Source organism: Eubalaena glacialis, chromosome 6 (genome assembly GCF_028564815.1).
Source record: "Eubalaena glacialis isolate mEubGla1 chromosome 6, mEubGla1.1.hap2.+ XY, whole genome shotgun sequence".
Classification (NCBI taxonomy): Eukaryota; Metazoa; Chordata; class Mammalia; order Artiodactyla; family Balaenidae; genus Eubalaena; species Eubalaena glacialis.
In genome coordinates, this window is record NC_083721.1 from 112,181,766 (window position 1) to 112,201,241 (window position 19,476).

The following is a 19,476-nucleotide window of genomic DNA, read 5'->3' on the forward strand; positions in this document are numbered from 1 at the left end:
CAAGGCCTGGGCTAAATCAGAGGTGGGGAACCTAAGAAGTCAGGACAGATCTTTATAGTGAGAGAGCTTGGAATTAGGAAGAATCGATTATTGGTGAGAGGTGGGGTGAGGAGAAGGGGAGGAGAGTGAATGAAAACCCAAAGATATCTAGCTTGAGTGACCACACACATATGGAAGAGGATGCTGATCACCAAGAAAAGACGTAGCAGGAGGGGAGCCCATCTGGAGGACCTCTTGGCCCACTCCACACAGAGAATATTTTATGGCCAAGATGGTCATCAAAGTCAACAATAGCTATTCATCTGAGGAAGCCAGATAGCAAGTGCCCTTTTCTCTCAACACCATAGTTTTGATTGAGCATATAAAAATCTGTGGGCTTCCCTGGTGGCACAGTGGTTGAGAATCTGCCTGCCAATGCAGGGGACACAGGTTCGAGCCCCGGTCTGGGAAGATCCCACATGCCGCGGAGCGACTGGGCCCGTGAGCCACAATTACTGAGCCTGCGCGTCTGGAGCCTGTGCTCCGCAACAAGAGAGGCCGTGATAGTGAGAGGCCCGCGCACCGCGATGAAGAGTGGCCCCCGCCTGCCACAACTAGAGAAAGCCCTCGCACAGAAACGAAGACCCAACACAGCCATAAATAAATAAACAACTAAATAAATAAAATTAAAAAAAAAAAAAAAATCTGTTGCTGCCTGGTTCAGTGTCTAGTATAGTAGTTGCCTATAATACGAGGGTTTCTGATTTGGGTGCTATTGACATTTGGGCTAGATAATTCTTGGTTGTGGAGCTGTTCTGTGCGTTTTACAATACTTACGAGCTTCTCCAGCCTCTGCCCACCAGATGCTAGTAACAACCCTCCCCCTCAGCTGTGACAACCAAAAATGTCTCCAGACACTGCTAAATGTCCCCTTAGAGATAAAATCACCCCCAGTTGAGAACCACTGCTATCTACGTATTCCATTTAAAAACAGCATTTACACAGACCCCATGACCTGCCTAGCAACAGCCTACACATGGCAGCATCCAAAAAACCCAAAGCCAGCATCATGAAGGGAAGATTTGTCATCTATGTGCAAGCACAAACTCACTGTTGGCCAGTTTTCATGATGTGGGGAAATTCAGTTTAGAGCTTCTATAGCTGGTGTTCGGGGGAGCCACTTTACATTCTGTGCACAGCTAGCCTGCTCATTTCTTCTTCCAGCGGTGACTGGTGTGTGCGTCAGATGCGAAAGCTCGGGCACGTATTCTGGCCAGCAGCCTATCCGTTCTTTCTTGCCTCTACACAGGCAAAGTTTCAAGATGCCGATTGACTCTCCATGAGATTATATGTGTGAAAAAGGGTTTGTATAAAGGAAAAACATGTTATACAATGGTGTTACATTAGGCATTCTGACAGGAAAAATGATTCGTAATAAGCAGGCTCAATCCAATTAGCAATAAACAACTTCCACATGAAAAGAAGAATGTAGGAGATATGTAGACAGGAGAAAAAAATGAGGTCTCACTGTCAAAATATGAGTCTGCATTAGGAAAATGCATTTCTCCTCCCTTTATTATTTTTCTGAGGGGGAAAAAAAAAGAAAAAATTAAATATGAAGAGGTAAAAGGTCACATACACCACCACCACCACCATCGCCACCACCTCAGCCTCTCTCAATTCACAATACTTCCCCCGTTTCAACTCTCTCTGTCAGTCTCCTTCTAATCAACTGTATTTGGTGGGAATCTCAGAAAGGCTGGTGTGGACAGCCAGGCTTTTGTATTAGCTGCTCATCCTCTCTGGGATGGTTGCTAAGGCTTCTCTCCCCACATCTTTTCTCTGAATAGCCTTCATTGTGACCATTTAGCTTCAGTAATTGTAATCTGTGCCCCACAAAGCAGAAAGGTCCACACTTTTGTCTAAAGCATCCAGCAAAGTCTGATCCTTACAATTGAAGGGGAAATGAATAAGGGAAGAGAGCTCAAAAGAAAATTAAAGATGGATTAAATTCAAAACAGATGTCATCTAATTTACAAATCTGACACATAGCCCAGCAGGCCAGATTTTAGACTTCAGGCCAAAATTACAAGACTATCAAAAGAAAAACAATTAGCATCCTAGAGAGAATGAAAAACTGGAGGAGACGGGAGCCTCCTTTGCGCCAAATGACTGAATTAATCGGGTGATTTTTTATTTGATGCACCAGGTAAGCACACTTGCACTTTTCTTGTTCCTGTGTTTCAGGATGAATGTTTTTATCTAAATAATAAACCACCGGAGGCTGACTAACAGGACAGCCATGCAAAACATTTAGATTTTGAAATTAATTCTGGAGAAGCAAAAGAAAGATAACAGCAATTGTGGATTAAAAAAGAGAGGGTGGTGCTTGCTTTGGCAGCACATATGCTAAAATTGGAACGATACAGAGAAGGTTAGTATGGGCCCTACTCAAGGATGACATGCAAATTCGTGAAGCGTTCCCTATTTTTCTTATGGTTACCAAGGGGGAAGGGGTGGGAGGGAAAAACTGGGAGATTGGGATTGACATATACGCACCACTATATATAAAATAGATAACTGATAAGAACCTACTGTAGAGCACAGGGAACTCTACTCAATACTCTGTAATGACCTATATGGGAAAAGAATCTAAAAAAGAGTGGATATATGTATGTGTATAACTGATTCACTTTGCTGTACATCAGAAACTAACACAACATTGTAAATCAACTGTACTGCAATAAAAATTAATTCAAAAATTTTAAAAAATAAAAAAGAGAGGGTGTCAAGATAGGAGAAAAGGTCTATACCTTTCAAAACTGTATGAGCCCTAAGTAGCCTGCTGGGTGGCCACTAACCATTGAACCATTTGCTTGCCAGGACCCATGGGAAGCTGGGGAAGGAGAGGGTGGCTCCTGGCAGCCGTGTGCTGGCTGAGCAGTCAGTGATCCTTGGACTAGAAGACGCCTTTGCCAATGCATGTGGTGCCAGGGAGGCTGCTCTAATCAGGCACCATCAGAATTGCGGACAGTTTGTCACAGGTGGCCTTAGGAAGAGGTTAGGCTTGGCCCCAACTAGGGATGGAAGGTTTGAGGGATGGAAATTGTGAAAAGAAAGCAGGGGTGGGGAGGTAAATAGGAGAAATGAGAAAAGGTAAGGAGAAAGAGGGGCCAGGAAGAAGGCACAAGGGGAAAGCAGAGGGAAAGGAGAAAGGGCACCTGACCCAGCCCGAAGTCCCAGGCCTGGGGGGATCACAGTTCCCTCAGATCCAGCTTTCACACCCTAGCCAAAGCCATCAAAGTCATGGGGGAGAAAGGTAGCTTTAAGAAAAGTTTTAACACAAAGCATTAACCTCTGGCTTGATTAAATGGGTGTATGTTCTTTGGTTGTTTTGGTGGTGATGGTGATAGTAGTGGTGAGACTGTGTTAATTCTTTGTTTTTAAGAATCAGGTGGGAGGTGAGGGGTAGGCAATGGAAGGTAAAATATAGTCAAAACCTATTCGGTAGGTTTAAATCTGATTTCGGGATACAGGTATCCCTCACTTTTCAAAAGTTCACTTTACGCCCCTTTGCTTTGAGGAAAGACCTACATTAGTACAGTCGTCTTGATTCCAGGACCCCTCGGATACCAAAAGCCATCCATCCATCGATCCTCGAGTCCCTCGTATTAAATGGTGTAGCGCAGTTGGCCCCTGTATAGGCTAGTTCCACATCCTCAGTTTCAACCAATTGCAGATCAAAGTTCAGAATTCATTCTGTGGTTGGTTGAATCTGAGGATGCGGAAGGGGGGATATGGAGGGCCAATTGTATCTATTTTTGCTAACAGAAAGAAATCCAAAGAGGATTTTCACTTTTACAAAAAAAAAGGTAATTGCTTCTTCGCCTTATACCCATTTCAGCTTAGGAAAGGTTTCATAGGAATGCTCAGATAGCGGGGGAAACCTGGAAATGGAAAGCGATGGCACAGTGGAGGGAAGGAAATGAAACAACAGTATGTGGGAGAGAATGAAAGGAAGATAGAATAAGGAGATTATGTTCACAAGGAAAGGACTCCAGGACATCTCCCCTCCGTGGAGTCACCCCAGAGGTTTGGTTTATTCTAAATTTCATGCATTGAACATCAAAGAAGTGGATGGCAGGGTGGAACAGGGGATTTGAGTCATTGTGTGTCTGGAATGTGTAACAAAGCAACATGGACTGCAGAGACCCTTTTCCAACTGTGAGACCCTTTGCAACCTGTCATTCCAGAGTTCCCATCTTGACATCTGGGAATCACATCAGAACCCAACCCTGGTGTGATACACAATCCCTGAAGGCACAGCCCGAGAGTTTAGGAGTGATGGCTCTTTACCGAGTCCACAGCCGAAACTGCAGAGAGCAGGGAGCCAGGTTCTTCTCTCCAGCTTTTCAGAGAAGGCCGTGTTTCTGAGTCTGATCAAGCTTTTAACCAGCTCCTACCGTGTGATGGGTTCAGCGCTGGGAGCTTTTACTATGTTATATTGTTGTTACATCGTCACAACAACAACGTCTTTTAATATATATTAGGATTACAGAGGCTTCATACTAAAGCATAGTGGAGAAAACTTTGTGGATGGGCAAGAACAAAGTAAAATTCTTTACCCAACCCCTACTCACCTCTAGGTTCATGGTAGTTCTTGGAGGGGCAATAGTGTAAATGCCCAGACATCAGCTCAGAGAGTTTTCTTTCATTTCTTCCTTTAGTGTAGTCCAGTGTATCTCAAATTGTAGTGTGGACAAGATTTACAGTGTTCACAGTACTTCATTAATAAAGGAATTTTAAAGGAATGTCAGGGGTGACTTGCCTGTTCCTCCCCAAAGTGATACAACACTAACCTTTATTATTACCTTCTATCAATAGAATGCCTTCTTTGTGCCTCTCTTCCCACTGAAGGCTGCTCTTATCCAGTACTCCAGTTTGGTATCCCTTCCCCAGGAGGTCTTCCCCACCCACCCATGCCCATGGTGACCTTCTCTCTTTTGCCCTGCTACAGCTCACATTGCCTCTCCACTCCTCCACACCTGAAGTCCTGCGCTGAAGTGCTAGGTATCTTTCTGTTTACCCTCCAGTCTCCCCCAAACTTGAGAGAGCTAATATTCAGAGCCTATGCACTATGGAAGGAAAATGGAGTCTTAAAAGTGCTTACAAGAGCTCCCACTTTTTTAGACAAGACATGTTTATACAAAGAGAAATTGATTCTTTGAGAGCAACTGTTGGCTCGAAAAATGTACATAAGGAGGTTCAGGACCATAATTAAAAACATGTGATGTTCTGGTCAGTGTTGCCCCCTGCTTAGGAAAAGCTGAATGCAATTTCACCCCACCAAGGTAACCAGAGTTTTCATAAAAAACATGTATATGTTTTCAATCTAGGGAGGTCTAGGGTGGTCACTTGTATAAAAAGAAAATCGGAACAACCATTTGTGGCAGTAGCTGTGGTTCTTGTTACTCCTCCATGTGTAGGGAAGGAAGGGCTTCGGTTTTTTGCCCTTCTTCTTACTGAAGAAGTTAAGTCTGTCATGTGGTACCATTTACGTTCCATCTGCTGTTCATTTACTTCCACCATTTGTCCTTCCTTAAAGCAGCATTTATGGTGATGCGAAGGTCTGTAAAGGTATTTCAGGAATTCGTTTATCAGCAAGAGAGGTAGGTGGGAGACAGCATTATCAGCTTTGGAGCCGATGAAGCAGCGCCAGGGAGCGTGAGGCCCCAGAGGGGCTGGCTCTGCCGGTGTGGACAGCCCTGCCAGGAGGGTGAGCAGCACAAGTACACTTCTGCCAGGGGAACCAGGCCCCTTTCCTGTAACACAGCTGTGTTCAAAACACAGGACGCACAAAAGAGAAAATAGCTTTTCATCAAGCTTCTGTGGTTTGGCTTCCCCTTTCAAACAAGACAGGGAACAGCAAAGCTTTAGCCTGGAGGAAAGGAAAACATGTGCTGTGGGAGGAGAGGTGAGAGGGACTTTACCCTAGACGGCCCCTTGTGGGAGGGGTGACAGCTGAGGGTAAAACAGTTCTACTTGACCCTGATGACCCAGCTGTTTGCTATTTTCATTCCCCAAAAGCTCCCTGTTCCTTTTTGGTATCCATCATAATTGAACTCTGAAGTTGCTATTTGTATGCTGTTTCCTGAGTTTTGAACACCTTTCAGTTTTTGTTAAAGGGGACACCAGAATTTATTTTTCAGACCTCTGTGAAGGGATGCTCGGCGATCATATGTCAACTCTGTTCTGGTGTGTTCCCACAGGATGTTACTCGGCGATATTAGCATATAATAATTCTTGTTGGTTACTGTGCTATCACCAGTCCCAAAATATGTATTGCTTGTTCCTGTGGTAGAGTCAGAGGCAAACTGAAGGAAACACCTACTGAGAGGCAGGGGGAAGAGGGTATGAAGCGGGTGAGCCCTGGAGGTGGATACTTGTGTTTAATGCTGGGTTTACTAGTTGATCTTCAGTAAATTAGTCGACATCTCTGTGTCTCAGCCACTCCATCTGTGAAATGGAGATGGCAAAGGGCCTGCTTCACTAGTAGAATGGGCAGACCGGATGAGGAGATGTACCAAAAAGGATAACTTAACCATTGCCCTGCTCTTCCAGTATTAAACGATGGTGAGTGACAACGTCTTACCTTTTTCCCTCTTCAGGCCCAGTGGTTGCATTTCATGGCAGATACCCTCCCCTTAATCCTCATGGCCAGCCCCCATTACCTGCTCATGTTCCCACAAAAAAAGTTAGCCTAGAAAAGGCGGAGCGTGTTGTCTCTACAATTCTCTCCCCTGATTCAGAGTGTTCTGATGACATTACTATGTTACATTTTTGTACTCTTTTATAATTTTCAAAGTGCTTTTGTAACTTGTGCCACATCCAGATGACAACTTATTAGGATCTGTCAGCCTTCTGGTAAGGCTGCCGCTCACCGGGTCTGCCCATTCTAGGCTCGGGAACCTTGACTAAGAATTCCAGGTCCATCTGAACCAGTATCTGTCAGGGGCAAAAAGTGAAAAGGTACCTTTACCTCAGAACCGATAAAGACCCTGGAAGGCTTGAGGAGGATAAAGCTATGGAATGTGAGGGAACTGCATACAGTTTACCACACTTCAACTCCAAATAACACACAGTTACTTATTTCCTTATTTACTTAACTGTGTTGGGTCTTCGTTGCTGCGCACGGGCTTTCTCTAGTGTGGCGAGCGGGGGCCACTCTTCTTTGGAGCGTGTGGGCTTCTCATCGCGGTGGTTTCTCTTGTTGCAGAGCACGGGCTCTAGAGTGCAGGCTTCGTTGCTCCGTGGCATGTGGGATCTTCCCGGACCAGGGATCGAACCCATGTCCCCTGCATTGGCAGGCGGATGCTTAACCTCTCTGCCACCAGAGAAGTTCCACACACAGTTTATTAAGTCTCACCTCACTACAGAATTAGTGAAACCCTCGGCAGCTTTGCTTGATTAAGGGAAAGTGCCTCTGCCCTGGTCTGCTTCAGATTCTCTTCTTTCAGTGCCTGGGCCAGTGCTTCTCAAACTGGAACACCTGGGGATTGGGTTAAAGTGCACACTCTGATTCGGCAGGTCTGGGATGGAGCCCGAGATTCTGCATCTCCAACAACCTCTAAGGTGACGCTGATTCTGCTGGCCCAGCAACCTCACTTTGAGCAGCAAGGGCAGGGGCCTTGCACTTTTTGCTGATCTTTTTCTGTGTCCCATTCCTTCTCGTGTTGGTTAAATGAAAAGTGAACAAATGACTGAGCATCTGTATTAGAGTGATCACTTCCTCGTATCAGGACTTTTAAACTTTTGTTCTATTAGCAGAACGTTCTCTCTCCATGCCTGCAATTGCTCAGAATTCATCCTTGAAGTACAGAGATTTTTTTAAAAATCGACCATTTCTACATCCCAGTCCTTGTATGCTCACACAGTAGGAAGGGTCGCTCTCCTATAGTCCACAGTCTTTAGGATGCTGCAGAGGTAGGAGGGACTGTATGGTCCTTCCTGGCTTAGAAAAAGAAGAAGGTTATCTTCCAGGTTTGGTATCACCTGTACAAGCTGGCTTCTTTCAGTATCAAATGTCCACATTGGGCAGTAGCTACCTAGGGTTTTACCATTTGACATTTTCATGCCCATTCTGTATTGGGCTACACTGTCAAATCCATTATCTTCTATAATGTTTTCAGCAATCTGGTGATACAGTATCATTGATCCCATTTTTAGATAACAGAAAAGTCATAAAGAGATTTGCCTGTCACTAACAAACAGGAGATTGGAGTCATAAACCTAGATCTTTTCCCTGGAAGGCCATGTTCAGTCTATTTCCCCGCCACGCTCTCCTTTTGAAGCCCCTAAAAAGAATCTTGTTGTGAATGAAATAAACCATGGAGTCATTTCATTTCAGCAAGTTCTATGTTCTGGTGCCCATGTAACTGAGCACCTGCTGGTCTCTGCTCTTGCGCACTGAGGCAGTCAGGGGCAGAAGAGAGTACTAAGAATTTGGATTCAACATTGTCCTTTCCCTTAGTATTCAAGTTTAGCTTTTCCAGAGGCATTACTCATTTCAGTTCCAGAACAGATGACAGTGCTGTGGAGCTGGGGGATCATCTCTGTCATTCTTATGATGATTGATGACCCAAGAAACTGCTGAAGAGTAGGGAACATAACATCCTAAGAATTTAGGACTCCTATGTGGATTCGGTCCATCATATTCTCCTACTTCTCCTCTAACAAGCTCAACTCTGCAGGATACATATCCTGGGCATGGGATCATAAGCCAAGCTCATCAAAAGTTAACTAATATTATTTTTCTTTGATTTAAGGAGCCAGGAGGAGAGGTTGCCAATCTCTCCACCTCTGCCAGCTTTATAGTCTCATCTCCCAGCTTAGTGAGAGCAGTGAGCTGCCCAAGGACCAATTCGTTTCTAAGGGGGAGTCCCACTCACACAAGAGGGAGATAATTAGGCCTTCCCCTGCCCCTCCTGGGTATCCCTAGATATGCTTTTACAAACTTTACCTTGGCAATAGACACCAAAAACTGTTCAGACTGGAAATCATCTGAGCCTCTTGTAATGTGGCATGTTGAGTTAAAGCCAAGTTAATATTTAGGGGATTATAGAACTCTGACAAAGATTTCTGTAAAATTACCTCTGGAGTTAAAAGTAACAAATGGAAAAAAAAATAACCCCTTTGCATGAGCCAAACTCCCTGGCTATATATAATATAATATATATAATAATATAATATGATATAATAATAATATAATATAAATAATATAATATAATTATATTATATATAATATAATTATATTATATATTATAATATATAATATATTACAATATACAATATATTATATAATATATAATTATATAATTATAATTATATAATATAATATATTATATATTATATAATATATTATATAATATATAATTATATAATATATAATATATAATTATATAATTATATTATAATATATTATATAATATAATATATTATATATTATAATTATAATTAATAATTATATTATATTATAATATAATTATAATTATATTATATAATTATATTATATTATATTATATATTATATATTATATATTATAATATATTATATTATAATATATAATAATAATTATATTATTAATAATTATAAATAAATAATTATTTTTTTACAAATAAATGTAAACAGGACTGGGACCTCCACTCTCCACCCATACTTTCACATTTGTGATGCATTTCTTTGCTCTAAAAGGAATGCAGAGTTTCTCTCTCTAAAAGATTTTTGTTTTTGAACAATTCTCTCCTATCTATTTATACTAAATTTAAAAACCAAGAGAAGTCAAGGAGCAGTGAGTGTTTTTTATAAATTCAAACTTCCACCTACCATTTTCTGACCTTTCAACCTATTGGAACAAAAACTTATCCTAATTCTCTGCCAGCAAAACTCTGTGACAAATCCAGGTGGATTGATGGCCAGTAACAGAAAATTCTCTCTGGTCCATCTTGTGGCTTTGGCTACCTTGGAGACCCTTCATTACCACCCCATCCCCTGACTCCTGTGTTATAAAATCTCCAAATCATAAAAACAAGGAAGATCGTGTATAAGAGAGAAATTCTTTGTGGTGAGAAACCTACTCATCAGCAACACTCATCAGCCTCATATCTAGAGATTACTTTTCTGGCCCAGACATTTTATTGTTGCTTCTTTACTTATTTAGCCCTTTTCAAATCCCTCTTTTCACTCCTACTCTTGCTCCTTGCTTCTCTCCACAGTTGATATTTACCAAATGACACTGCCCCATCCCCTACTCCCCATGGACCAGGAGAAGCAGCCAGTGCTTCATAGACATCTGGTAGACCTCCAGAGGGTTTTTTGTGGGTGCAGGGAGCAGGCTGGCTTCAGAGATGTAGGTGGTCTCAGTTCATTTATTCTGCAAACACTTCAGGTACCTGTGAGTGTCAAGCACTGTGCCAGGCACAGGGGAACAAGGATGAGCATTATAGTTCCCTGCCCACTGAGCCTCAGGGATTTACCCAGGAATAGGGTGGCCAGATGAAACTGATAGAAATACAGGACATCCAGTTAAATTTCAGGTAAAGAACAAATAATTTTTTAGTGTAAGTATAATCATTTTAGTATAGTACAATACATTTTTTACTATGTCCCATTAGAAACATACCTATACTAAAAAAAAATTTGTTGTTTATCTGAAATTCACATTTGGCTGGATACCTGGCAACCTGCCCCAGAGGCACCTGACCTAACCCTCTTGGGTCAGCGGATGTCTAGGGTTAACCCATAACTTCTTTCATACCCAGAGTCCCCTCAGGGATGCTGTAAGGCAATCTGAAGGTGAGGGAAGGCATGCTCCCAGGTACGAGAGCTCTGACTCACACAGTCCATGGTGCTTAACAGCCAACACTTGGTGACTGGAGACAGGGGCAGGGAAAGGGGGCTGAGTGACTGTCCTCTCCTAAAGTCTGATGCTGTAGCATTCTCCAGGGAACATCAGTACCTTCCAGGATATGGAATATTGATCTGCCTGTGTCTAGGCCATTGGTGTTTTCTTTTTACATTAATACAATGCCTAGACAAGGACAGATAAAGCTTCCAGAGGAGTGATAATAATAATAACAATTAATAATAATAATAAAATTTAACATCTCCTGACTTCCTGTTTTGTGCTAGGAACAGTGCTTCACACCGATTCTGTCATTTCAGCTTCCCAACAACCCTATGAGTTAAGTATAGTTATTATCTCCATTTTATAGATGGGGAAATTGATATGAAGAGGACAAGAAATAAAAGATCTCCATAAGTAAGAAAATTTTATTTAAAAAAATCAGAAACTGATCCAATAAAATTATTGAGGGAGATTTACTATAATCATGTGAAATTTGAAGTTTTTTGGAAGAAAATGCTATTATTTAAACTGTTGTTATAACCCAGAGCTTTATGTAGAAAGGAAAAACTAGTAAATGCTTGAGAAACTACACCTCTGACAACTTGTATGTTTTGAGATTTAAAAATTTGTTCAGTACTCAACATCTGATATATACATATTGGGGTATACTTTGTGCTTCACAAATTTTTAAGTTTTAATAATCCCAGCTATAGAAATTTCTAAAATAAAGTTCAAAAATAAAGGTATCTTTCATTTTTGAAATGTGATTAGGTTCCAAGGAACCAGAGAAATACTTTAGTTTGGTGACTGTACATGGACTAACATAGATAGAAAATAAATACTGCCCCGAAATTTCTCATCTTGAGAAGGATCTTTTAAAATTAACCTTTGTAATCATGATGGTTTTTAAAATACCATCCAATGACAGCACTATCTTGATTTTATTTGTAATAGGAGTAAAAATTCAGCTTTTAGAATCTTCTGGCTGGAAGATGTAAAAACCTCCCATGTGTTTGTGGGCAGCCAGTATCTTATGTGTGTCAGAAAGGGAAAGATGTTCAAGATGAGCATTTATTCCCATGCGCTGGTTCTTGAAATCTACTCATGTATATTTCACTCAAGCATGGGATGGAAAATAAGTTTTTCATTATGTATGCAAAACCATAGGAAGCCTATAAAAGTTATATTAAAAATGCAAATAAATTTTCTCAACAATAGCTTATTACACAATAAACAATGTCCTATTACTTAATGGATGATCTACTCTCCTTCCCAGTTTTCACCTTCAGCATCTCTCCCTGGGCTGGACTAACAGGAGGACTCCAACCCCTGAGGACCCAAAACTAGGAACCCTCCCTCAAGGCCAGGACCCCTCTCTGGGCCAGTCAGAAAAGCTGCAGGATCCAGCCCTTCAACAATGCCCACCACAGACATGGCCCCAGAATGGGTGGAAAGTAACTGAAAAAAAATCATCAACAGCCCCTCTATGTTGGTTTTCCCTAAAAAAGCAGAAAACCAAAATTTTATTTTCTCACCCTAACTTAAGAAATATGACAGGTTTACTTTGGCCCTTATGGAAAAATAGCCATATGTTTGAAAAAGCCAGGATTTTTCTGTGAATTTGAGGCACCTTCCCTCAACCTCTAGGAAAAATACGAAAACCAAGTAAATACACACAGACAACCAACAGAATTATTAAACCATCTTGGTGAATGGATTTCTAGAGATTATTAACCTTTGTGTTTATAAGGAAAGAATTAATCCTAACCCCAAATTATACGATTGATAGTGATCATTAAATTGAAATTAAAGTAACTCCAGTCTGGCTCGATATTAGAAGGCAGGTAAGGGAATATAAATGCATACTACTTTTCTCTAAACATTCAGCACCTCAGTGAGCATCAGTGAGCTATTTCTGCAGCTTGTCTGTGGGGTCTTACTCTATCTAAGCCACTGTGTTAGCCCTTAGAGAGGTAACAAAGTTATTTCACAAATAGCCCCTGCCTTAAAGGAGGTAATTTTAATGACCCACAGAGTGTTTTATAAATTCTACTATACAAGATATTTGGAACTATTAATGTCATTCATGGAAAACCTCTTTCCTCCAACATAATAAAATTCAGAAAGATTTTTCTTGCTTCATAAAATGGAAGAGTCCCACTGATTTCCTTAAAATAACAAAACCATGAGTTTACACAGTCCATTTTAAATGTTCTTATTCTAATAATTTCAGTACAAACAGATCAGCATATATAAGTTTTCTAGAAAATCCCTGGCATGAATTTCATATGAAAGCATGCTTTGGAAAGCTAGATAAGAATATGGTAGATGACCATAAAAACTGCTTTTCGTCCTCTGAATCCTTCAAAGCGATTTCTAATACAAAGTCGCCATAAACACCAATGTTTCTAAGCTTCTGGCAGAATACACTGTAGAAGCAATTTCAAAGACCTGTGTCCATAGTAGTTACTCAATAAATATTTGTCAAATGACAAATTAAAAAATTGAGCAGGTACAGTTTTCAGTTTTGAATAAGAAGCAGTTAGCAGTTAACACTGTTCTGAAGAGTATATGTGATGAGCATCGAATGCAATGATTTTCATTCTTTTAGGAGAAAACCCAGCACTGAAATCGAATTTCTTGAGAAGCTGGAAGAAGCCAACCTCACTGTTGATGAAAATGAAGACCATGAAAAGCTCCAAGTTAAAATACAGGCTTTTGAAGACAAAATAAATGCTGAGGGCAGTACCCCTGGCTCAATCAGAAGATATAGTTTGGACCAAATTTCTAAGGAAGAAAGAAAAGACATTAGATTTAATAGGTATAAATTTTGTTTGGCTGGTTTTTAGAATATGTGCTTCATGTTTGCTATTAGTTTTGTTATCACACTTTTATTAAGTCGTTTTTAAATATCTTTTACCTATAGCAAAATTCATCCACAGTGCTTTTGTTATTCTATGTTAAAAGAATTCAAATAAAAGTCACAAACCTATGGTTTATTTTTTAAAAACACTTCTTAAATATAAATATGCTGATATTGAGAATGACTGTCAAAAGCTTTTCTTGATTTCTGATGAAAAAGCAGAAGCAAAAGTAGAAAAAAGAATATAAATATTGTAAGTTCACCATTTCCCAGCCAGTTTTGCCATGAAACTGATTTTTAAATCTTTGTTTTGGGAGGTAGCCTAGATCTACAAAGGTTTGGCTTATTACATAATGTGTATGTTTTATCAAATTCTGTTAATAGCACCAATTTTCAGTTTCACACACTAGAGGAAGTAACTTTTGCCCCAGTGTTATTATTCTTTCTTTTCCTTGTCAGTAAACGGTAGCCCAGCTTCTTTACCTGCCTCAGCCTTCCCTTTGTTTGTATTGTAGGTCAAAGAGTTTGGCTTTGCACACCGCGCTAACGAATGACTTGAGTTCAGAGGATGGGGAAGTTGTAGAGAGTGGAGATACGCCAGCCAGCATCTCTCTTTCAGAAATAGACCCACTTGGCCAAGGACATGACAGGTCGCCCTTTAAGGGAGACACTGATGGATCACAACTGGTAAATTCTTCAGTTTCACACCCAAGTATTATACATATAGAATCTGAGAATTTGCCAGAAACAGTTAAAGAAAACTATCAGGAAGAAACTCCAGATACAACCTCAAGGCCTGTAGAATACCATGATAAGCTCTACTTGCACTTAAAGGAAAACCTCAGTAAAGTGAAAGCATATGCTGTGGAAATGGGAAAGAAGATTCCAGTCCCTGACCAGTGTACCATTGAAGGTAAGTGACCTGAATTCACCAAACTTAAGAAATTTCAGGTATCGCTAGAAAAAACAAACAAAACTCCAGTAATATAAATCGCCATACCCTTCTGGATCTTTTGCAAAATAGATAATTTGAAAATACCCTTACATTATTTTAATTGCTTTTTTTTTTCCCCAGTAAGTTTAATCATCTTTTTGATTCCATTTGAATCTACCTAAATCTACCAACTCTGATTTTTTCAAACCTCAAAATATATTGTTTCTGGTTTCCCATCCATAGTGTTCAGGAACGTTCTGTAAAGGGATATGTGGCCCCCAAAACAGGCTCTGGGGTAGGTGTCCAACGAGAGGCATTTTCCATCCACATAATCATGCAAGAAAGCTATGGGCAGCGTTGAGCTCCAAGAGATTTTCCTTCTATTCATTCAACAAGCACTTATGAAGCAGCTACCGTATGCCAGGCACTGTGCCAAAGGTTCAGTTATGAACCAAACAGACGCACTCCCTGATCTCTTGGAGGTTAAACTATCGAAAGAAAAGATCGAAACCATAGTCAGGAGGTGATGTAAGGTCAGGAGCCAGTGAGAGTGTGAGCTAGTCAGAAAACAACAGACAAAGTAAGAAAAGAATGTCAGGGCCAGAACTTCCCTGAGGTGCCCAATTTAAGGAGATGCCAAAAAAGCTCAGTAAAATTTTAAGTAGAGTCAGAATTAGTAACAACCTCTTGCCAAGCCATAATGAGCTGAGGCAAAAGGAGGTAAGTAGTAATATTGATCATGTCTTTATTTACAGTTTTGATATTTTGTTTATCATGGACTTTTTGTATTAATTTTGATTTTTAAAAATATTATTTATCTTGACTATTAAATTTTCTGGTGCTCCTTTAAATTCTGTGCCCTAGTCCTGGCCCCGGGAAGGATGATGGGTTGGAGACACAGGTACTAAAATGGCAGAGTGCCCAGGGCAGGCTTACCCTTCTGGCAGTGGGCTGAGCAGGTGTGGATGGCTGAAGGCACTCTCGGGCTAATTAGATCTTTCCTACAATCACTCTTAAGCAGCAGCCATGTTCTTCCCTTGAGATTTAGATTAAGGTCCTTGCCCACTCCTAGGACATGACATCTTTTCACAGGTTTCAGCTCTCATAGAAAGCATAGAAAAAACCAGGCAGCCTCTCTTCCAGAAAGAAACACAGCTGAAGGATGGGGAATCCAATTTATATTTACCCACCCACTGACCATCATCCCCTTTCATGTTTAGGTACTAGGAGGGTTTTTCCATACTCTACTTTCTATTCCCTTCTCCCACTCCATATCAGAGGAAAGTGGATTCTCATGCTACCAGAGGAAAAGGGGGGTTCAAGCATTTTGTAATGACAAATATTACTATTTAGCATGTTTGTATAGAATCTGACATTTTCTTTTTTTAAAAACTGAAGTACAGTAGATTTACAATGTTGTGTTAGTTTCAGGTGTACAGCAAAGTGATTCAGTTATACATATATATGTGTGTGTGTGTATATGCATATATTCTTTTTCAGAGTCTTTTCCCTTATAGGTTATTACAAAATATTGAGTATAGCTCCCTGTACTATACAGTAGGTCCTTGTTGGTTTATCCATTTTATATATATGTATTAGTGTGTATATGTTAATCCCAAACTCCTAATTTATCCCTCCCTCCCCCTTTCCCCTTTGGTAACCATAAGTTTGTTTTCTATGTCTGTGGGTCTATTTCTGTTTTGTATATAAGTTCATTTTGTATCATTTTTTTTAGATTCCACATATAAGCGATACCATATGATATTTGTCTTTCTCTGTCTGGCTTACTTCACTTAGTGTGGTGATCTCTAGGGAATCTGACATTTTCAGAAGTGTTTACATTAATTTATTGAATAGCCTTCTTAAAACTCTTTTTTGAAATGGTAACAATAAAAGTGATATTGCTCATATTCAATATAAGTTTTGGATAATTAAGTACACCAGGACTTGAGAATGGCTAAAATCAATAAGACTGAATTAACACAAACTCTTAACAATTGAATGTTTCATTAATTATCTATGTATTTAACACACATGTTGGAGAATTTAATATAACAAAGGTTAAGTGAATTTCCCAGTTTGACAGAGGACGTCTGTAACAAATATAAAGTTAGATACCTTTTCATCTACTGGAATAGTTTTTTATTTTATTTTATTTTATTTTATTTTATTTTATTTTATTTTATTTTATTTTATTTTTATAGTGAAAACGTTTATATTTAGAATTAGTCAGCTGGACTCAGTTTAGATGATCCCAATTTTGTTGGCAACATCCAAAGCGTCATAGTCAGGAGCCAGTCGAACATATGCCTTCTTCTCTCCATCAGGCCTGATCAGGGTGTTGACCTTAGCCACGTCAATGTCATAGAGCTTCTTCACAGCCTGTTTAATTTGGTGCTTGTTGGCTTTGACATCCACAATGAACACCAGTGTGTTGTTGTCTTCTATTTTCTTCATGGCTGACTCGGTGGTGAGGGGGAACTTGATGATGGCATAGTGGTCAAGCTTGTTTCTCCTAGGGGCGCTCTTCCGAGGATATTTGGGCTGCCTCCTGAGCCGCAGTGTTTTGGGCCGTCGGAAGGTGGGTGACGTCCGGATCTTCTTTTTTTTGTGGCTGTGTACGCCTTTCAACACTGCTTTCTTGGCCTTCAAAGCCTTTGCTTTGGCTTCAGCTTTCGGAGGGGCAGGGACTTCCTTCTTCGCCTTCGGCGCCATCTTCGTGAAAAGCTATTTTATTTTTTTAAGTTTAGCTTAAATCATTAAAGATGTACTATACGGTGAGGTTTAATCTTGTGAAAATGTGAAAGAAGTCTAGCAGAGTTACTTCAAGCATCTAGTTGTCAAAATGATATTTCTTACGGCCTTGAATTCTTTTGGGAGTTTGAGAGTTAACTAGGTGACTTGAGTTTTTTTTCCCAAAATATTGAATGAATCCATCATCTTTACTTAAAAAAAAAAAAAAAAGTTTTTTCTTTTCATGTTTTCTACCAAGCATGGCCTAGAACTGAGAATGTATTTTTTTAAGTTGACATTTTGGATTCATTCATGCTTTTGTAATTTCCTGGAAGTTCCTGGGAAATGCCTTGCACTGAGATATGAGTGAGGGATTGAAGATTTATATGACGCACTGTAAATACATCCACGGAGAAGTGACTGGTACTGACTGCAGGGGACACATTGTTATTATTTCAGATTGTGTAAACCACTCAGCAAAACTCCAGCAGTCATCTGGCTGACACAGTTTTGCTTATTATCATGAGATCACTCGGCTCAACAATATTGTGTTTCTTTCCTTAAAAATTTATTGAAGAAAGATTTAGGCTTAGGATTTGTGTTCTGTGTAATGTGTTGTTGGTATAAAAGAGGGATATTTAGTCTTTCTTGCTAAATTATGCAAAGTTATCAAGAAACAAAGAGGAGAACCATAAAAACCACTTCCACAACATTAAAAAGACAAATAAGCCAGCAGGAAATAAGAACAAGAACAACAGCAAAGAATTAAGAATAATATTAGACTGATGTTACAAAGTCCGTGCTAAAAGGACATGACAAAACAATCCTTTAAAGAAGTTCTTTTTTGTATTGGTTTGAATCATATGAAAAAAACTGATGTTCAACTTCCTTATTTTGACTGACAAAAACATCACTTTCACATGGTTCAACATAATACTTCAGTAATAAAATATGTTGAAAGAACAGGAGCCTTATAGTCACTGTACAGCAGAATTCAGTATGTGGTGAATCAAGTCACAAATAGCATTCTTATCCTCAGTCAGCCATCTTATTACTGCATGATATTGATCACAGTGGGAACAGGCAATGGGCAAAATAGATCAGCACAAATCTATCATCATATCTGGAAAAATTGTCAAACCCCAGGTCTTATTGAAGCTGGGTCAGCAGTTCATTTTGGGTATGAAAGCCTGTTATTCCCTAGTCAGTTATTCTCTCCTGGGCTCCATTGACCTCTGGCATAGGAGCAGGTTTGCCAGCCACTGAAAGTTATGTATTCATGCGCAGAGCGATAGTCTAATATCTGCCTGATTATATTTACATAAAAGACCAGAGGAATTTTGTTCATCTGCCAAGGGGTATTTTAAAAATCTGAATCACTGGTATTCATTTATGTGAACAAAAATGATTTAGAGGTTAAAAACAAAGCACATGATATTGAAATAAATCCTTGAAAATCTGGCCCATCACTGGAGTTCTATAAAGGAAGATATAAAATCTTACAAGAACCCATCCATGCTGCTTTGGTTCGCTTTGAAGTATTTCCTGATTGGGTGAAAATACGTCCCATCTGTAGAGCACATCAGCAAGGCTGACTTGCAGAAAGCTAATTTTAAAGCTGGTAATGTGGTCCTTTCTCTAATAGACCCACATGAGTTGATTTTTCTTGACTCGAACAGATATGAGAATATACAAAAATAAAATACAGCTCATTGTAAATATCAAGAAGCAGGTGCTGTTTTCATAATTAATTATAAATAAGGCTTCCTTATGGAAATTTTGCATGTAGTCAAGTCCAGCCTCATATTGGGATGACCGAGGAGACAAAGCCCACACCAGTCCTTTACCTCTTTCTCCTCAGCTGGTCCAATCTGGAGGATAATGATAACACTGATCCACTTAATGGTTCTGGGGGAGGTTTCTTTCTTTCTTGTTTAGAATAGATTGGTTTAATCCTAGGATTAGAATCATTTACCCATGGGAAGAGTTGTAAGATATGCAGGTAGAGAAAAATCCTAAAGTTTTTCCACACAATTTGAGAGGGAAAACAACAAATAGGAAGAT

General features: G+C 39.8%; 2 protein-coding genes and 1 non-coding gene across 11 annotated transcripts in view; 2 read left to right on the forward strand and 1 right to left on the reverse strand.

Moving 5' to 3' along the window:
• VEPH1 (ventricular zone expressed PH domain containing 1) overlaps positions 1-19,476 on the forward strand; it is a 222,043-nt gene that overhangs the window by 112,435 nt on the left and 90,132 nt on the right. For 7 of the 9 annotated variants that reach the window (XM_061194530.1, XM_061194535.1, XM_061194533.1 and 4 more), the window contains exons 8-9: positions 13,494-13,703; positions 14,261-14,658. In XM_061194530.1, the coding sequence (XP_061050513.1) occupies positions 13,494-13,703; positions 14,261-14,658 (608 nt within the window). Of the gene's footprint in view, positions 1-420; positions 636-2,226; positions 2,261-13,493; positions 13,704-14,260; positions 14,659-19,476 lie in introns of those variants that run through there. The other 2 variants (XM_061194537.1, XM_061194538.1) reach the window with 2 other exon arrangements.
• Positions 2,365-2,471, forward strand: LOC133094218 (U6 spliceosomal RNA). The gene has a single exon (XR_009701431.1). It is a non-coding gene; the product is annotated as a U6 spliceosomal RNA (small nuclear RNA).
• On the reverse strand, positions 16,889-17,401 carry LOC133093590 (large ribosomal subunit protein uL23). The gene has a single exon (XM_061193513.1). The coding sequence runs from the start codon at positions 17,392-17,394 to the stop codon at positions 16,924-16,926; it is 471 nt and encodes a 156-aa protein (XP_061049496.1). The 5' UTR covers positions 17,395-17,401; the 3' UTR covers positions 16,889-16,923.